At 39.1% G+C, this 18,353-nt stretch overlaps 1 protein-coding gene across 24 annotated transcripts in view; it reads left to right on the top strand.

Moving 5' to 3' along the window:
- Positions 1-18,353, top strand: part of LYPD6 (LY6/PLAUR domain containing 6) — a 252,582-nt gene that overhangs the window by 220,605 nt on the left and 13,624 nt on the right. For all 24 annotated transcript variants that reach the window (XM_077153763.1, XM_077153765.1, XM_077153764.1 and 21 more), the window contains 2 exons: positions 1,504-1,692; positions 8,439-8,537. In XM_077153763.1, coding sequence (XP_077009878.1) covers positions 1,575-1,692; positions 8,439-8,537 — 217 coding nt within the window. In that variant the 5' untranslated portion in view covers positions 1,504-1,574. The remainder of the gene's footprint in view (positions 1-1,503; positions 1,693-8,438; positions 8,538-18,353) is intronic.

The following is an 18,353-nucleotide window of genomic DNA, read 5'->3' on the forward strand; positions in this document are numbered from 1 at the left end:
TATGGTGTAGTGGAGTGAGTGGCTAGAGGGAAGTACCTGAAACTGTTGAACTGTATTCCAGTAGCCTTGATTCTTGAAGAGGATTGTATAACTATAGCGTTTACAATGTGACCATGTGGTTGTGAAAACCTTGTGTCTGATGCTCCCTTTATCCAGGGTATGGACAGATGAGTAAAAAATTAAGGACAAAAAAAAAATAATAGGAGAATATAGGGATAAAAAAAATTGGGTAGATTATAATACTAGTGGTCAATGAGGGGGAGGGGTAAGGGGTATAGTATGTATGGGTTTTTTCTTCCTTTTTATTTCTTTTTCTCGAGTGATGCAAATGTAGAAGTGATCATGATGATGAATACGTACACATAGACACACACAAAGATAAAATGGATATCTAACATTGGCCCCTTGTATGGACAATTGAGATGATGGTACTTGGAAAACTAGTAGAATATGGGAAACAAGCTCTATAAGAAACCAAGAAGGTGGAAAGTGAACAATAGCTCTATATTTCAAGTAAGCTGGACAATTCAACCCTATTTAAAACAACCCTGTTTTAAGATGTTACAGGCCGTAATGATAATTGAAAAAACAGAATGGAGGATAGAATCAATGGTTACTTAATGCTACAGTGATACCTTGATCTCGTTTCTTCGGTTTTTGTTCACACACCCCAAGCTGGTCTTAGGAGGAACATGGTGTCACCTGGTGGGTTAATATGTGGACTCGAAGCCCAGATGGCCTGGGCTTGAATTGGCTCTTCCACTGTACCTTAGCTTGTTCAAAATGGAAGAGTAGTAGCATCTGCCTTATAGGGCTGTTGGGAGAAGAGAGTTAACTAATATATGCAAGGAAGTTGCTGGGCTTACTTATGTGTTACTTATATTAAGCAGATTTGGTGCTCTGGAGGCACTCTTTGATTTGGGAAAGGCTAACTTACTTATTCTTCCTTTTTATCCAAATCAGAAAAAAGTCTACCGTGTAGATTTCATGGACAGCAAACCCAGGAAGGCCACACTGTGGTGCTGGATCACAGTATCCGCAAGAAATGCTTCTGAGCTTTTGTAACTGACTTTATTGTTGCCCTCTGCAGCCATTCCCTGGCCTCTTGGCAAAAATAGCTGGATATCATTAATATTCAATCTCTCTTGATACCATCTCTGTTGGATGCAACAGGGGACTGCTACCAATGGAACTTTAGTAGCCTGATTAAGAATAGGTTTGGGGGCGGGCCACGGTGGCTCAGCAGGTAAGAGTGCTTGCCTGCCATGCCCAAGGACCCAGGTTTGATTCCCGGTGCCTGCCCATGTAAAAAAAGAGAAAGAATAGGTTTGGGTTGGACTTTTCTAAATGTCCCAGAATTATCTTTTATAAAGTTTCTCTCCATGTCTGCTCACTCCCTTTTTCCCTCAGCTCCCTGTCCCTATCCAGCCGTCCTCCTGACATGAGGGCTCAGCCATGTTTTCTCAGGTTGAACACTGAGATGAGTCTTTTTTCATCTTTCAGGCGCAAGGTCAATCCCGCCGTCCCAAGTCCCCACTCCCAGGCCCTCTGTATGAGTGACGCTTCGGTCTGCCATGGAACCTGGCCCTGCCCTGGCCTGGCTCCTGCTCCTGAGCCTGCTGGCTGATTGCCTGAAAGCTGCCCAGTCCCGAGACTTCACTGTGAAAGACATTATCTACCTCCACCCTTCAAGTAAGACTCTGTTCACTTTGCCAACAGAAATGTCACTTTATTTCAAATAAGAAACGGGTTGAAACATGCCGAGAGAAGGTAGCCTTCAAGGTAGACAGTGATTTAACTCTCCAGTGATTTAACTGGGTGGCGGGTGCCGTGCATTAGGTACAACAGGTGCTGTATGTTTTACCCTCCCCGTTTCAAGGATATTTGTTTTTTTATTTTAAAGCAAATTATAAGGCTTGTTTTCTCTGGTCCTGATGCAATTGCTCTGATTCTGAACATCCTTCCCTTTAATTCGTGCCAACCCTCAATCTATTATCAAAGTGCACTGGAGGATTGTAAGTAAAAGATTAATCCTTTGTAGGCCAGATAATAGCTGGTCTTCCTCTCAGATCATCTAATTCTCAGTTTCAGTGTGATTGTCTCTCAGACTTCCCATTCCCCATCCCTTTTGGAACCTGGGCTTATGAATTGTCTAGGGAGCGTGTAATAATCCAGATCCCCTGATCCCTCTCCTGGAGGTTCTGATTGCCTATGTCTGGGGCTGAACATGTGGATTTCTGCTTTCAGAAGAATTTCAGGTGCTTCAGCTACAGATATCCAAGGATCGCACTTTGGGAAACTGCAGTTTTCCTTCCACTTTTGGTCTCCATCTCTCTGTTTACCTTGTCTCTTTTATTTATGTCTGACTCCCCTTCTTTCTTGCCCTCATGGTGGTGAGCACTGGGTTTACTATATGTATTTTGACCTCTTTAGCTTTTGCCCCTAGCTACGTTTCTTTTTTAAAGTATTTTGTTCAAAAAGTCTTAGCAAAACTGAGACTTATGCTAAAATCCTGTCCATGTACACCCCTCTCTTCCAAATACCACTTCTAGATGTGGTTAATCTAATGCTGTCTACTCTGATTAAATGAGGAAGTAATTGGAAAAGCAATATGATAAGAAAACCCGGAGAATGTTTATGAGGTTTCAATTGTTATGAGGTGCCAATTGCCACTGTGTGGCAGGCATTGGCATAGGCATTGGGGGTACAAAGGCAAATAAAATATAGTCCTTGTTTTGAGACTTTTACAGTCTACAAAGTGGAGGTAGACACTTGGACTCCTTAGACCCCAGAATTATTTACAGCTGACATCTAAGTGTTCTGGCTTAACTGAGAGGTGCTTGGCTGTCGAGGAATGCACAGGAGTTTGGGGTCCACCCAACCTAATTTTCTTTCACCCTATGTATAATTTGGACACACAGAAAATTGTTTCCTTAGATTTTTTTGTGACTGTACTCTCTCACCAGTATAGTCTGGTGCCCACTGGTTAATTGTGTGGAAAGCTTATCTCACCTCTTGTTTTTTGCAGGACTGTTTTTTTTTTTTCACTGTAACATTCATAAAAAGAAGGTGCTTTGACACTCTGGTTTTTAGGACTGCATTTTATCCTTTTCTCCAAACCGCCCTACTTTACAATTAGACTTAGTAAGGCAGAAACTTAGATTTCAGTCTCTCGGGTTTGATTGCCAGGATTCTTGGCTCCTGTGGGATTCTTTGTTAGCTTCAGTGACGACTCAGTAGTAACTCAGGCTGCAAAACAGGCCCACACCTCACCTTCTCTGAGACTGTGAGGCAGAGTGAGAAGGAAAATTGAGGCGATTGTGTTAGAGTCAACGGAAAGAAAACAAACACACTCCTTGAGCCTCAGTGGGCTGGTGGAACAGTGCCAGAGTTGAGAGGGCCCTTATCTGGAGAGTTGGTTTCAAAATGGGCCTTTGACTGATGCATTCTTCCAGGTCAGAGGGAGAACCACTTCTGCTGCTTAGATGTTGATGGGAAAGCTTCACTCATGTGACCTCTGTCAATTAAATAGAGCCATGGCTTAATTAGAAGGAACTCACAGTGCCTAACGAGTTAGTGGGGTTGTCTAATATGATTTTGAAATATGGAGGCGGATAGATGTTCCTAAACTCAATTATCAGTAGACAGTTCACTTCTGGTGGGTCTGAATTCCCTTCAGAGCCTCCATAATTGGCCACACGGAAAATAAATGCTTGAAGTCACTGTGAATGCCTCCTACTTGGCTAGCATTTATATTATTCTGTGCACTTTATATCAGAGTTAATTTCACATTTCTCTACATGATTTCAGAAGTTTTTGGTGTTCATTTGGTTTCACGCTTTGATTTTTTTTAAAACAATGGCAGGCCTCTGCCCTTGAGCAGCACCCACTAGACCATGGGTAGACAGAGTGATATCTACAAATAATCAGGTTTCTGTAAAAACATAGACCATAAAAAATACATGCGGGAAGTGTGGAAGGATTTTGATTTTGAATTATTTATAGAATTGCCTCGCTTTATAGAAGGAGGCACAGATAGCTTCCTTTAGGGTCAGCAAGTGAGCCAGATTCCATTAATGTTAGATATAAGCTCTCGGAACCTGCCGAAGGAGAAGAGTAGTGACCCAGGGTGTGTGAGGAGACGCCCGAGCGCTCTACAGCAGACAGGCTCATTTCTCCTGGGCTGGAACAGCCTTCACACAGAATAGCCAAGATGACAGCGGAACCCAGGTTGGGAATGTTCAATCACCCATGTCTAATCTCCTTTGCTGTTTGGTTCCCTAATCTTTGAAGTTTCTAAGCCTTTAAAAGAAACGAAGTTTATGTCTTTCAAGCTTGAGGCACTATCCTCGATACCATTATGGTCTGTAATTTGCATTTTTTTTCTTCTTTGCTTTTTCTTGTGAAAAATGATCAATTTTTTCCCCAGCATGATTAAAATACCAAAGTCTAATAAAACTGTTCAAAACAGGAATTGGTATTAAGAAAAGGGAAGTCCTTTATTTGATTGTCACACATCTTATGAGATAGCAGAATTTAATATCCTAAATGACTCTGTTCTGTTCTTGGCCTCCATTTCTATCCCTGGGATAGAAAACTTCCCTGAGAATATCCCATTTTCCTCTGGTTGTATGTTCTGCGTCTCCCCTTAATCACATGCATTGAAGAGCATATCCTTATGGGGGCTAGATTACACCCAGGCAGTGAGCCAAAGAAGTTTATCTACAAATCTGTATTACATAAGTCTTAGAGTAAGGGGACTTTCTAAAGGAAGGTACCAAGAGGTGTATTTCTATCAGAAATTTGTTCATATTGTTAAAGTATATGGAAATTATTTTGTTGCCTAGTGGCTTGGGAAGGAAGATAAAGTTATTAGGTTTGTAGAATTTTTATATTTACATCCAGTTTCCAACAATAATGGAAATTAATTTGGCAAGAATGGAAAAAAAGTTTGCATTTCACATCAGCATTTCTTTCAAAACAAGATTCTCTTTTCACCATGTTTTCAGTCACTGAAGGCCTTTATGCAGGGAAAAGTTCCAAGAGATGGGAACAAAGGCTGAATCTTTTCCAGTGCCTTACAAATGCATTGTGGCTGGTTGAACTGTGGTGGACTATGAGGGTTAATGGACAGATTATGTTACAGGAAGTAACTGGGCACTTTGGCATCTTTTTTCTTTACAATCATCTTCTCTTAAGGGACCAAGGACTTATGCCCTGAAATACAGAATACTAAGCTTATTAACTCTGTGATCAAGAGCCAAATTAGAATCATTCACAGCTGGGGCAAAACAATTTGAAACTCGACTTGCTCTGTAGCGCTTTGAAGTAACAAAGAAGAAAATAGCACATCTCTTAGGAGCCTCTTTCCTTCTTCTTTACAAAACTTTTTTATCAGATCCTGTCTCTGTTAGCAAGATACTGGAGATAATTGTTCATCTGTAGACCTTATTTTTGGCTAAATATTTCCTGAGGGAAGAATTTAACCATTTAGTTGGTATTGTGCTACAATTAGCCACTTAAAGCTAAGTATGTTAGCAGAGATTTGTCCTTTAAAAGGATATGATTATTCAGTAATCAGTTCTACCTGCCAAGATGTAAATAAAAGTTACTATAAGCAATATTATTATAGCCCCCCCTTTAGAATCTTCACAGATGTGGAGTTATAGATTTGAAAATAAGTCACTGAAAATGAGATCATTTGGTTAATTGCCAATATTACATGCTGACAAACACATTCAGAGATAAATTGTTTTGAAGCAAAGCTTTATTTTGCTGCCAGTGTTTTAGCAAACACTCTTGTTTAAATTTCTATCCATTTTGGGTTAATTTCAGGTTCCAAGTTTACTTATATAAGAAATGTCAGCGTTTGATTATGTCACTTGTCTTATAAAAAAGAATTTTTAAGTTAAGAGTCTACTAAATAAACCAAATTTGGAAACACTACAACTTATTTGCGTTAGGGTCTCAATAAGTTTATTCTCAGAGCAGTTGGATCATCAGACGTCAAAGTTCTTAATTTTTCTATTCAATGGGAAAGTTTCCAGAAATAACTAATCCAACATTCCAGCCAAAAACTTCACTGGCTTCAATGACAGATAAAATTGGATATGCTAGTGAATTAATCATGCATGGTGAAGCTCTGTGGCTATGTTGCAGTTATAAACCTTGGTGAATATGATTTTTTTGAGAAATGCTGTTCTTTGACAAATCACTTTTTTTCACAAGTCTTATTTCGATCATTCTACTTCAGATTTTATAAGCCATTTTAAGATTCTAAGGCTATTTATTAAATATTTAAAAGTTGTGAAATTACTTATAATAAATCCAAATAAGGGCAATTTCCTAAAATATTTTGTAGTTTCTTCCCTAATGGTGTTCATAAAAATAATTATGATTTTCATTAGAATAGTGAATGACTTTGGAATTTGGGAAACCATTTACGTTCTTCATATATACACTCACCTAAATAGAATATTTTGATTCACATGTAAGGCACCTTTCCAGATTGTAGGAAATGGAAATATGTACATCATTTGTGTGTAGCGTTACAAAGCTTCCTTCTGCTTTATTATAATTATGTGATTAATCATTTTTCCCTATAGTGAAATTTCTCATGTCTAAGCTACTTTCTGTCCTTCATTTTCTATGACAAGCCCTGCACTCACTGTCATCCTGTTTATGAAGTTGACTTACCAACCACTTGAGGCAACGTAGAATTCTCAAATGGGTTCATAAAAGGTCCAGTTACATGTCTTTTCTAGACAGTTTATGATTTTTGATCATGATAGGTTATTGGATTTTGACACAGTCAGCTCTGTGAAATAGTGCAAGGGGTGCATGGATAAGCAGCTATTCTAGGCAAGGTGAAAATCAAATTGTATGTGGCCCATAATTTCTGGCCTTAACCTGCTGCCTCCACCCTCATTTATTTTTTATAACATACTTAATTGGTTCCATGTGGGCAAAGCAATTTACCCTGAGATGATTATTTCCACCAGTGGGATATGCCGGCTCAGCCATCTGTGAGGGAGAACAGTTGGCTCCTGCAAGTGACACATTTGAGTGTTTGCAGCTTTCAAATAGGCCAGGTAATTCTGCAAATTGAATGAAAAAAAAAGACCCCACTAGTTTTGCTTATGAAAGGCAACACTCTAAGTACCAAAGCAAGCCAATGATTGTAACTAAGAAATAAAAGCACATGAGGAAGGAGGGTACAGTGGCCTGGCATTCCTTGTAGATCTCAAACGCTGATAAGAAGGCCAGAGCGTTATTCTCGTGGACTGATGCCTTCCCACCTTAGCTTAATTGCAAGGCAAAGAATACAAAAGGCTGGAGGACCAGTCTCTTCGGAAGGTATGTAGGAAATACATAGGTGGGATTTGCTGGAATTACTCAGGCCTCAGCCAGATGGTTAGAGCCAGTAGCCAAATAGCATCTCTTCTCTACATGCCCACAGTCCCCTGCTCCCAGGCCAAAAGGAGGCCCATGGACGTTTGGACACGGACTGAACAGTCCTGTAAGAGTATCACCTCTGTGCAGACAGCATGCATTTTAGCAGTGAAGATTCTTCCCTTAGCTGGTAATTACTATCCCCAGGGATCCTTAACCACATCATGTCTGACCAGATCAAAATTTTAGATTGAACATGGTCAAAGAGCTGGAAATATTTTTTATTTAGTCCAATATTTATGCTTACACTGTAACATGTCTCTATAACTTGAAAATACAAGGGTAAATTATTGGAAATCCAAAGCATATCCTTTTATTCATTGAAATTTTTATTGAGGACATTGTAAATTCACATTCAGTTGTAAGAAATAATTCAGAGATCCTTGGTATGTTTTACCCAGTTGCACCTAATGATAACATTTTGAAAAGCAATAGTGTAATGTCACAGCCAGGGTATTGGCATTGATAAATCCACTGATCCTATCCCAATCCCACCCCCCACACCCCCTGGCAACCACTAATCTGTCCTCCATTTCTAAAATTTTTGTTATTTTTAAAAAGATTTATAAATGGAATATATGGTATGTAACCTTTGGGATTGGCTTTTTTTCACTCAGCATAATTTCCTGGAGATTCATCCAAGTTTTTGCATGGATCATTAATCCATTCATTTATATTGCTGACTAGCATTCCAGGGTATGGATATACCAGTTTGTTTAACCATTCACCTTTCCAAAGACATCTGGAGTCTTTCCAGTTTTTTACTACAACAAACGAAGCTATTATTAACATTCCCACAGATTTTTGTGTGGGGATAGATGCTCGAGAGTACTATTGCTGGGTCATGTATAGTTGCTTGTTTGGGTTTTTAAGAAACTGCCAAACTGTTTTGAGAGTCCTTTTAAAAGCTGAAAATTCCTAACTTCACAATGCATGATTCTGTGCTGAACCAAATAATTAACCTTCTCTTTGGATCTTTTTTGTAGCCACACCATATCCTGGTGGATTTAAGTGTTTCACCTGTGAAAAGGCAGTAGACAATTATGAGTGCAACCGATGGGCTCCGGACATCTATTGTCCTCGAGGTAAGCTCTCAGAGATTGGGGTCCCCAGAGTGGTCCATGAGTTAACAATCCCATTAACTTTGGGTATTTGTAGAGAGAGGCAGGCATGCAGCCTCAAATGCTACTCTTGTCTAAGGCTATTATTAACAATTCTTTTATACCTCACCAATAATTTACCATCAAAGATTCTCAGAAGCATAAATGGATCTTTAGGATTGTCGCCTTTCTCATGAAGCATTTTTTGAGTACCAAAGAAGGTATGTGATGCTTCCTACCCCCAGGCCCAGCCAAATGTAGCCTCTTATTTGAAGCATTAGCCATTGCCTAGGAATCTCCTTTATGTAAAGTATGCATTGTCAATGTTCATTTAAGAATTCCTTATGTTTGTTATCTTGTCAGAGACTTTTTTCCTGAGATTACAATAAAGTTGGAATTCTAAAGGTCATCCTTGCACAAATAAAACCCTGAGACTTTTAAACTATTAACTCTCTTTGAAGGATGAGATGGGTGCCCATTTTGAAACATGAAATTTTGATCCAAAGGTGTAGATCAGATTGAAGAAGATCCCCATTTTCACATCTTTTATCCTATGAAATAAAAAGATGGTTAGATTTGGCTAGAGTCAACAGTTAATTGACTGTTTTTGGGAGGAAGTTTGATTCATTTGATGAAAGAAAACTGAGGGTGGCGAATTTTATTGACAAATGTTTGAACAAGGAGTTGAATCATGGCTTTGCTGCTGACCGAACACAGTTGTTTAAATAATGGAAAAACACCAAATCCATTATTTTTTAACATAATGTGAGAAAATCATGGCATTGATTCTCAGACTTCAGCATGATCATTCTTCTCTGGAAGGCTGATGAAAACACAAATTTTGGGGCCCTGCCCCCAGGGTTTCTGATTCAGTAAGTCTGAGATGGTCTCTGGAAGTTTGTGATTCTCATAAGTTCCTGTGTGATGTAACCAACCACACTTTAAATACCAGAACTCTAAACCAGGTGAGTCAGCTTCTCTGAAAGTAGGCCTAGCAACAGGTTTGTTAAATATCCCAGGTGACTGTAATGAGCAGTCAGGGGTGACAACCACCAGGGGCTCCTCCAGCAACCAATGGTCAAATGCAGTGTTGTCATTTCTAGATTCGTCTTATTTACTTTTAGGTAGAGACGTAAGTGGAGTCCCCAAAGACCACAGAAAAGACAGCAGGAGGAGACATGAAAGATTAGCTTAAACATAAGCTAGATATCCAGCCGCGTGGCTAACCAAAGTTTGAGTCTGTCTCTGTTGCCTTCTGGAGACACCTAGTATTTCCACTGTAGAAAGAATGTTTGAGTAGGTTGTTAAAGGACCTGGCTACAGTACTGCAGTCTCAAACTTGACTGCACATTGAATCACCTGGTTAAAAAAAAACTGACACCTGGGTCCACTAATAGCTTTGTATTTAAATGGTATGGGCTGTAGCTGGGTACAAGTCTAAAACCTCAGGTGGTTCTAATTTACAGCAAAATTTGAGAACCACTGAACTAAACTGGGCAAAAACAGGACAGTTTGTGTAAAAAGCTATCAAATTAGCTTTAGAAAGTCTTGTCACCTCTCAGTGCTCTCTTGTGGGAAGTGTGACTGTGTTCTCTTAGTTTTGACTTATTAGGGAGGTACCATGGCAAAGACGATGCAGAGCAAACGAACAAATTGGGCCCTATTTCATAGTGGCTCAGTCCAAGTCTGATGGTATTTAAGTGTATCCTTGTCACAAAGTGAAAAGAGGTCACTCCTGGTATTCTGGCTTGGATTCTTCTCACGAAAGAGAGGAAGTTCTTTTGAGGTCAAAATCTATCCTTTCATAGTACAAAAACTTACAAGTATCACAGGCGGTCTTTACACAATTTTTCCTCTTTTTTTCCCTCCCACTTTTATCCTTTTGCTCTTAAATCTGTATGGATGATTGGCAAGTCATATGCTGAAGTTCACGATGCTCAAAAATCTGGCCAGGCCCTTTGAGGATTTCATGCTGAAAGATAAGAATCTGGTTTCTGCTCTCAAGGAGTATGCAGCATAGCTGGGGAGATACAATCTGAACATATCAAATATCAAAATTAGCAGGACAAAGCTAAGTGTCAAATGAAACGGCACTAAGTGCTTTTGGAGTTCAATGGAAGGAGAGTTATTTATGTGCTCAGTGGTCAGTGAGTGCTTCATGACCTGAGAAGATTATGTGGTCCTACAACTGGGTAGGTACCCTGGCCTGGCAGGGGTGGTCCTTCAGAGTGAAGCCTGAATGCAGGGTTCACAAAGTGTGTCAGGGAACAGGGAGAGCCCTAAAATGGATGTAGCCACCAGGTTTTATTGGAGAATAGGAAGAGAAAGTAGTAGAGCCAGATTATTTCTACGGTGCCTTGAGCAGCAGGTAAGGTGTGTGGACTAATTCCGTAACCCGATGAGATGAAGTCATGCTCAGCTTCTTGCCTGCCAGCCCCATTTCCCTTAAGCCCTCTGTCCTTTGCTCTGGTTTTTTTTCTAGATTTTTCTAACAACAAAAAGCACTTTATCATTAGATTAAAATATAAAATGTCTAACTGATGGCTAATACTACATATTTTTCTGATTATTACTGGTTTGTTTGAAGCCACTGATTACCGATAGATTTAGTAAGAACAGCTCAGAAGATGCTAAGGAAAGGCATCCTGACTTGCTGAGACATTTCTGTTTATTGATTTGTTTTTTGCTCTGTAACATATTTAACTAGGTTTTTTTTTAATGCATTTTTGAGATACAGTCACACACCATACAATCCATCCAAAGTATACAACCCATGGCTCACAGTATCATAACATGGTTGTACATTTATCACCACGACCAATTTTGGAACATTTTCATTACTCCAGGGGAGAAAACCTGAAAACATCCCAAACCCTTTATCATCCCCTATTACTGACCCCAGCATTAGAGTGGAACATTTGTTACCATTGAGGAAAGAATTTGAATATCACTGTTAATATAGTCCATAGGTTACAAGAGGGGCATTTTTCACATATATCATTCTCCTATTAACTCCTTGTAATAGTGATGCACATTTATCTGTTCATGAAGTAGAACATTTTTATATTGTAGTATTAGTCAGTCATTGTCCATTGGGTTCACGGTGTGATACACCCCATGTTTCACTAGCTTTCCATCTAGTGACATCTATGCCTCTAAACTTCCCCTTTGGAAGGAAGTACTTACTTTTATTCACAATAATGTGCTACTGTAGAGGTCTACCCAATTCTACTCATTTAAATTCAACCTAGTCAAAAATTCTACACACATTAAGCAACTGGTCCCCATTCTCTAGCCTCATTCTATCTCCTGGTAACCTATATTCTAAATTCTATGTCTATGAGTTTACAATAATAAGTAGTTCATGTTCGTGAGATTCTATAATATTTATCCTTTTCTGGTATGTTTTACTCCATATAATGCCCTTAAGGTTCATCCATGTTGTCACATGCCTCAAGACTTCATTCCTTTTTTTATGGCCAAATAACATTCCATTGTATGCCTCCATCCCATTTTGTTTATCCTTTCATCTGTTGATGGATGCTTGGGTTGCTTCCATCTTTTGGAGTTCATGAATAATGTTGGTATAAACATCCATGTGCAAATGCCTGTGCCCTTGCTTTCAGTTCTTCTGGGTATGTACCTAGGAGCAGGATTGCCAGATCTTATGGCAGTTCTATATTTAGCTTCCTGAGGAACCATCCTCCACAATGGCTACACCATTTTACATTCCCACCATCAGTAAGTATTCCTATTTCTCCACATCCTCTCCAACACTTGTAATTTCCTGTTTAATAGTGGCCATTATAGTTCATGTGAAATGATATCTCATTGTGGGTTTGGTGTGCCATTCCCTAATAGCTAGTGAAGGGTGACCATCTTTTCATGTGCTTTTAAACCATTTGTTTCCTTTTATAAAATGTCTATTTTTCTCTTTTTCCATTTTTAATTTGGTTATCTTTTTATTATTTAGTTTGCTTTCTTTATATATTTTGGATAACAAACCCTTATTAGATATGTGGTTTCCAAATATTTTCTCCCATTGTGTTGGCCCCGTTTTCACCCTTTTGGCAGAGTCCTTTGAAGCATGGTAGTATTCAATTTTGAGTATGTACTATTTATCTATTTTTTTCTTTTGTTTCTTGTGCTTTGGGTTTAAGGTGTAAAAAACCAGTCCTATCACTACATCTTGAAGATGATTCCATTTAGAGTATATTGGGCTTCTTTAATTTGCATATCTATGTCTTTTGTAAGGGTTGGGAAATTTTCAGCCATTATTTCCTCAAACATTCTTTTCCCTTCTCTTCTTCTGGGACACCTATGTGTATATTTGTGTACTTCATATTGTCAAGCATTTCCCTAAGACCGTCCTCACATTGTTCCATTTATTCTCCATTCTTTCTTTTTTGTTTATATTCCGATGCCCTGTATCTTCTAGTTCACTGATCATTTCTTCTGCCTTTTCAAATCTGCTGTTGTGTATCTCTGGTATATCTTTAGTTTCAGCTACATTATTTCTTTTAAATAAGATCTATTATTTTTCTTTATATGCTTTCAAATTCTTCTTTATTCTTACCCAGTGTTTTACTACCCTTCTTCTCTTTAGTCATCTCCTTGAATTGATTTCGGAATTTGAACATCTTTGATTAGTTGATCCAAATTCAGTGACCCTTCTTTTAAATTTTCCCCCCTATTATTTTTGATCCATAATTTTTACTCATCTGTCCATACCATTGATAAAAGGAACATCAGCCACAAGGTTTTCACAATCACATAGTCATGTTGCGATAGCTATATATGATCATCTTCAAAAACATGGCTACTGGAGCACAGCTCTACAGTTTCAGGCACTTTCTTCTAGTCTCTCTAATACACCTTAAACTAAAAAGGGGATATCTATATAATGTGTAAGAATAACCTCCAGGATAATCTCTCAACTCTGTTTGAAATCTCTTAGCCACTGACACTATTTTGTTTCATGTTTCCCCCTTTGGTCGAGAAGGTTTTCTCAATCCCTTAATGCTGAGTCCCAGCTCATTCTAGAATTTCTGTCCCATGTTGCCAGGGAGGTTTAGCCCCTGGGAGTCATGTCCCAAACAGAGAGCAGGAGGGCAGTGAGTTTGCTTGCCATATTAGCTGAGAGAGAAGCCACATCTGAGCACAAAAGAGGTTCTCTGGAGGTGACTCTTAAGCCTCATTTTAAGTAGGCTTAGCCTATCCTTTGCAGGAATAAGTTTCATATGATCAAACCCCAAGACTGAGGGTTCAGCCTCTTGATTTGGTTGTCCCCACTGCTTGTGAGAATATCAAGAATTCTCCAAATGGGGAAGTTGAATTTCCCCCCATCTTGCCATTCCCCCAAGGGAACTTTGCAAATACTTCTTTATTCACTATTCAAATCACTCTGGAATTTATCGGGGTATCACACTGGACAAACCTACAAAATCTTATGCCCTATTCAAGGTTCCATATACTTATGGTGTTCAATTAGCCTGTCCATGTAACTTATATTAGGAAATGCACTACTCAAAATATAAATTTTGTACCAAATAAACATCTTTTGCTTTAGTCTCACATAGAAGTGGAAGTTTTAAAATATGAATGACCATGTATTTTCAACACCCTGCAATATTGACATTCCTTTGTTCTTCCTCATGCAAAAACATTTTTTAATTTGTACATTTAGTCACTATCATTATACACTCTAGGCATTCCTAGATTATACCATCTCAGTCTTTATCGTCTGTTTTTCCTTCTGGTTTTATATGTGCCCCCAGCCCTCCTCCCTCTATCATTCTCACATTCAGCTTCATTTGGTGCCCTAACATTATTGTACTACAATTAGGAAGTATTGTGCTATCCATTTCTGAATTTTTATAGTCAGTCCTGTTGCATAGTCTGTATCCCTTCAGCTCCAATTACCCAATATCTACCCTATCTCTATCTCTTGATGACCTCCGTTCTTAACTGAAATTCTCTAAGTTCATTCATTAATGTTGGCTCATATCAGTGAGACCATACAGTATTTGTCCTTCTATTTCTAGCTGATCTCACTCAGCATAGGTCAAGATCCATCCACATTGCTACATGCTTCATGACTCTATTCTGTTTCATAGCTGTGTGATATTCCCTCATATGTATATACCACAGCTTGCTTAGCCACTCGTCTGTTGATGGACATTTGGGCTGTTTCCATCTCTTGGCAATTGTAAATAATGCTGTTAAACATTGGTGTGCAAATGTCCATTTTTTTAATGTTTTTAGTGTCCTTGCCCTTATGTACTCTGAATAGTTACCTATCAATGGTACTGCTGGATCATATGCCAATTCTATACTTAGCTTCCTGAGGAACTGTCAAACTGTCTTCCACAGCAGTTGTACCATTTGACATTCCCACCAACAGTGGATAAGTGTGCCTCTTTCTCCACATCCTCTCCAGAATTTGTCATTTTTGTTGTATTGATAATGGCCATTCTGGTGGGTGTGAGATGATGTCTCATTGTGGTTCTGATTTGCATTTCCCCAATAGTCAGTGAACCTGAGCATCTTTTCATATGCCTTTTAGCCATTTTCATTTGCTCTTCTGAGAAGTGTCTGTTCCCTTCTATTCCTATCCTTTGGAGTGTTTTCAACAAGAAAGGATGTTGAATTTTGTTCAAAAAAATTGAAGGGGAGGGAAGGCTACCTAACTCATTCTACAAAGCCAACATCACCCTCATACCAAAGCCAGACAAAGAGATTACAAAAAAAAGAAAATTACAGACCAATCTCTCTAATAAGTTATGAGGTATATAACAACATGGATGGACCTGAAGGACATTATGCTGAGTGAGATTAGCCAGAAACAAAAGGACAAATACTGTATGGTCTCACTGATATTTATGATTGTTATATGTTCTTGTTGAGGTGTTCCTTTTATTAATACATAGTATCCTTCTTTGTCTCTTTTAATTGTTTTACATTTGAAGTCTAATATGTTGGATATTAGTATAGCTACTCCTGCTCTTATCTGATTGTTGTTTGCATGAAATATCTTTTCCCAACCTTTCACTTTCAACCCATGTTTATCCTTGGGTCTAAGATGCAGCTCCTGTAAACAGCGTATAGATGGGTCCTGTTTTTTAACCCAGTCTGCCAGTCTGCATCTTTTGATTGGGGAGTTTAATCCATTAACATTAAGTGTTATTACTGTAAGGGCAGTACTTTCTACCATTTTGCCTTTTGGATTATATATGTTACAGCTAATTTTTCTTCTTTTTACCTTTACTGATTGTCTTCATTTCTGCACTCTTCTCCACACTGCTCTCTCCTGTCTCTAGTGCTCCCTTTAGTATTTCCTGAAGAGCCTGTCTCTTGGTCACAAATTCTCTCAGTGATTTTTTTGTCTCCCTCATTTTTGAAGGACAGTTTTGCTGGATATAGAATTCCTGGTTGGCAGTTATTCTCTTTTAGAATCTTAAATATATCATCCTGCTGTCTACGCACCTCCATGATTTCAGCTGAGAAATCTATGCATAGTCCTATTGGGCTTCCCTTGTATGTGATGGATTGCTTTTCTCTTGTTGCTTTTGAGATTCTCACGTTTTCTTTGACATATGACATTCTGACTAGTAAGTGTCTTGGAGTATGTCTATTTGGATCTATTCTGTTTGGGGTATGCTGCACTTCTTGGATCTGTAATTTTAAGTCTTCCATAAGAGTTGGAAAATTTTCAGTGATAATTTCCTCCATTAGTTTTTCTCCTCCTTTTCCCTTCTCTTCTCCTCTGGTACACCCACAACACATATATTTGTGCGCTTGTGTTGTCATGCAGTTCCCTGAGTCCCTGCTCATATTTTTCTATTCTTTTCCCTCTATTTTCTTTTGCTTGTTGGATTTCAGATGCTCCATCCTCCAGTTCACTAATCTTATCTTCTGCCTCTTGACTAACATTGTAGGTTTTCATTGTTTTTTTCATCTCTTCTACTGTACCTTTCATTTCTGCAAGTTCTGTGATTTGTATTTTCAGAATTTCAATTTCTTCTTTTTGTTCACCCCCGTCATCTTTATATTCTCCCTCAATTTGTTGATTTGTGTTTTGATGAGATGTTCCATGTCTGTTCAAACATTCTGAATTAATTGTTTTCAACTCCTGTATCTCAGTTGAATTGTTGGTTTGTTCCTTTGCTGAGCCATATCTTTGATTTTCATAGTATGATTTGTTAGTTTTTGCTGCATCTAGACATTCAATTTCTTTAATTAGTTTATCCTAGAGATTTTCATTCTTTTACCATAGGATTTTCTTGCTGGATGGCTTTGTCCTCTGTTCTTTGACATTCAGTTCAGCTTATTTTAGACCACTAGCATAGGTTTTGTTTAACAGATCAGAATTTTCCAGTTCTTGTTTCTTTCCCTGCCTATATTTTCCTTAGGAGGGTCTAGTTAGGTATTATAGACCCCAGTCAGATTTTCCCAGACCAGACTGGCCTCTTCTCAAGGGGGAAAAAGTCAACATCAGGTTTTCCTGAGGGTGCAACCCATCAGGTTGACAGACTTTCCTATGAAGCTTCTAGGTTGTGTTTTTCTTATCCTTTCCAGTATGTGGCGCTTGTCTGCCTGCAGTTCCCACCAGCATAAAATGATGTGGTACAGCAGACTCTTCCTACTGGGAGCATAGTGGAGACAGAGGATTGTATGCTGGCCTTAATTGCTTCATTTTTTCAGTCCCTGGGGTCTGAATTCCTTAAGGGGGAGGGGTTCCACCTGAGCTAGGCCCCACCCCTCTCCTGGGGAAGGCACAGCCTCTAGGGAATTACCACCTTTCACCTGACCAGCTTCTTTATCTCTCAGACAGGCTTAATTCCAGCCTTGCCTCAGGCAGTTGGAGCCTGAGAAGCCTTGCTGTTGTATCTACTAAAGAGTAGTTAAGTAGTAGAAACCCAGAAAAAAAAGAAAAAAAAATCCTTTTCAGAGCAGGACCACACTGTGGGTTTGCTAATCAGGAGCTTAAGTTGGTACATTGCTCTGTGTAGCTCCAGGTCCTATGTTCCCCCTCTTTTTTTTTTTTTTTTTTTTTTTAGGGTCCAGACCTTTTCAAGTATTTTGTGCTGTCTGATCTAAAAAGTCTATGGGTTTTTTTTTTGCCCCTATCAGTCCTGTCCCCTCTGTACCAGGGCAAAAACTAGTAACTTTAGCTTTTATTCAAGATTTAGCTGAGCTGTGGGCCTATTTTTAATAGTCAAAATTTGTTAATTAATTCCACAATTGGAGCTTGGTTGAGCTCAGCCCCTTGCTGTTAGTAAAGTGTTTCTTTCCCCTCTGGGAAGCAGCCTGTGGGAAAGGGGTGCCGACTTCCATGGCTTGGTGGACTTATGGTTCTGGGTGGGCTCGCAGCTGGTCCAACTTGTCCAGATTGGTGTACATTGTGTGTCTGGTCACTGATGTGGCCCCACAGTTGTTCTGTTCTGTTCCTCACTATTTACTAGCTGCTCTGGAGGATGAATTAAATTCCACACTGCACTAAGCTGCCATCTTGGAACCTCTCTATCTCTTTTTAATTTGTTCCTTAGAAGGGCCATACTTTCCTGCATTTTAGTATGCCTTGTTAATTTTTGCTGCCATCTAGGTATCTAATTATCTTGATGGGTTTATTCTGTAGGTCATTTTCTCTCTTGTCTAGGATTTTGTTGTTGATTGGGTTTGTATTAAGGGTCTTCTTTAACAGTGGTTCCCCAGTATTTCCTAGCTGAAACAGGGTCAGGTACCTGTGCAGGGTGTGTAGGTCAGATCCAAAAGGCCTGGGAGAGGGAGGAAAGACTCCAA

Source organism: Tamandua tetradactyla, chromosome 3 (assembly GCF_023851605.1).
Source record: "Tamandua tetradactyla isolate mTamTet1 chromosome 3, mTamTet1.pri, whole genome shotgun sequence".
Taxonomy (NCBI): Eukaryota; Metazoa; Chordata; class Mammalia; order Pilosa; family Myrmecophagidae; genus Tamandua; species Tamandua tetradactyla.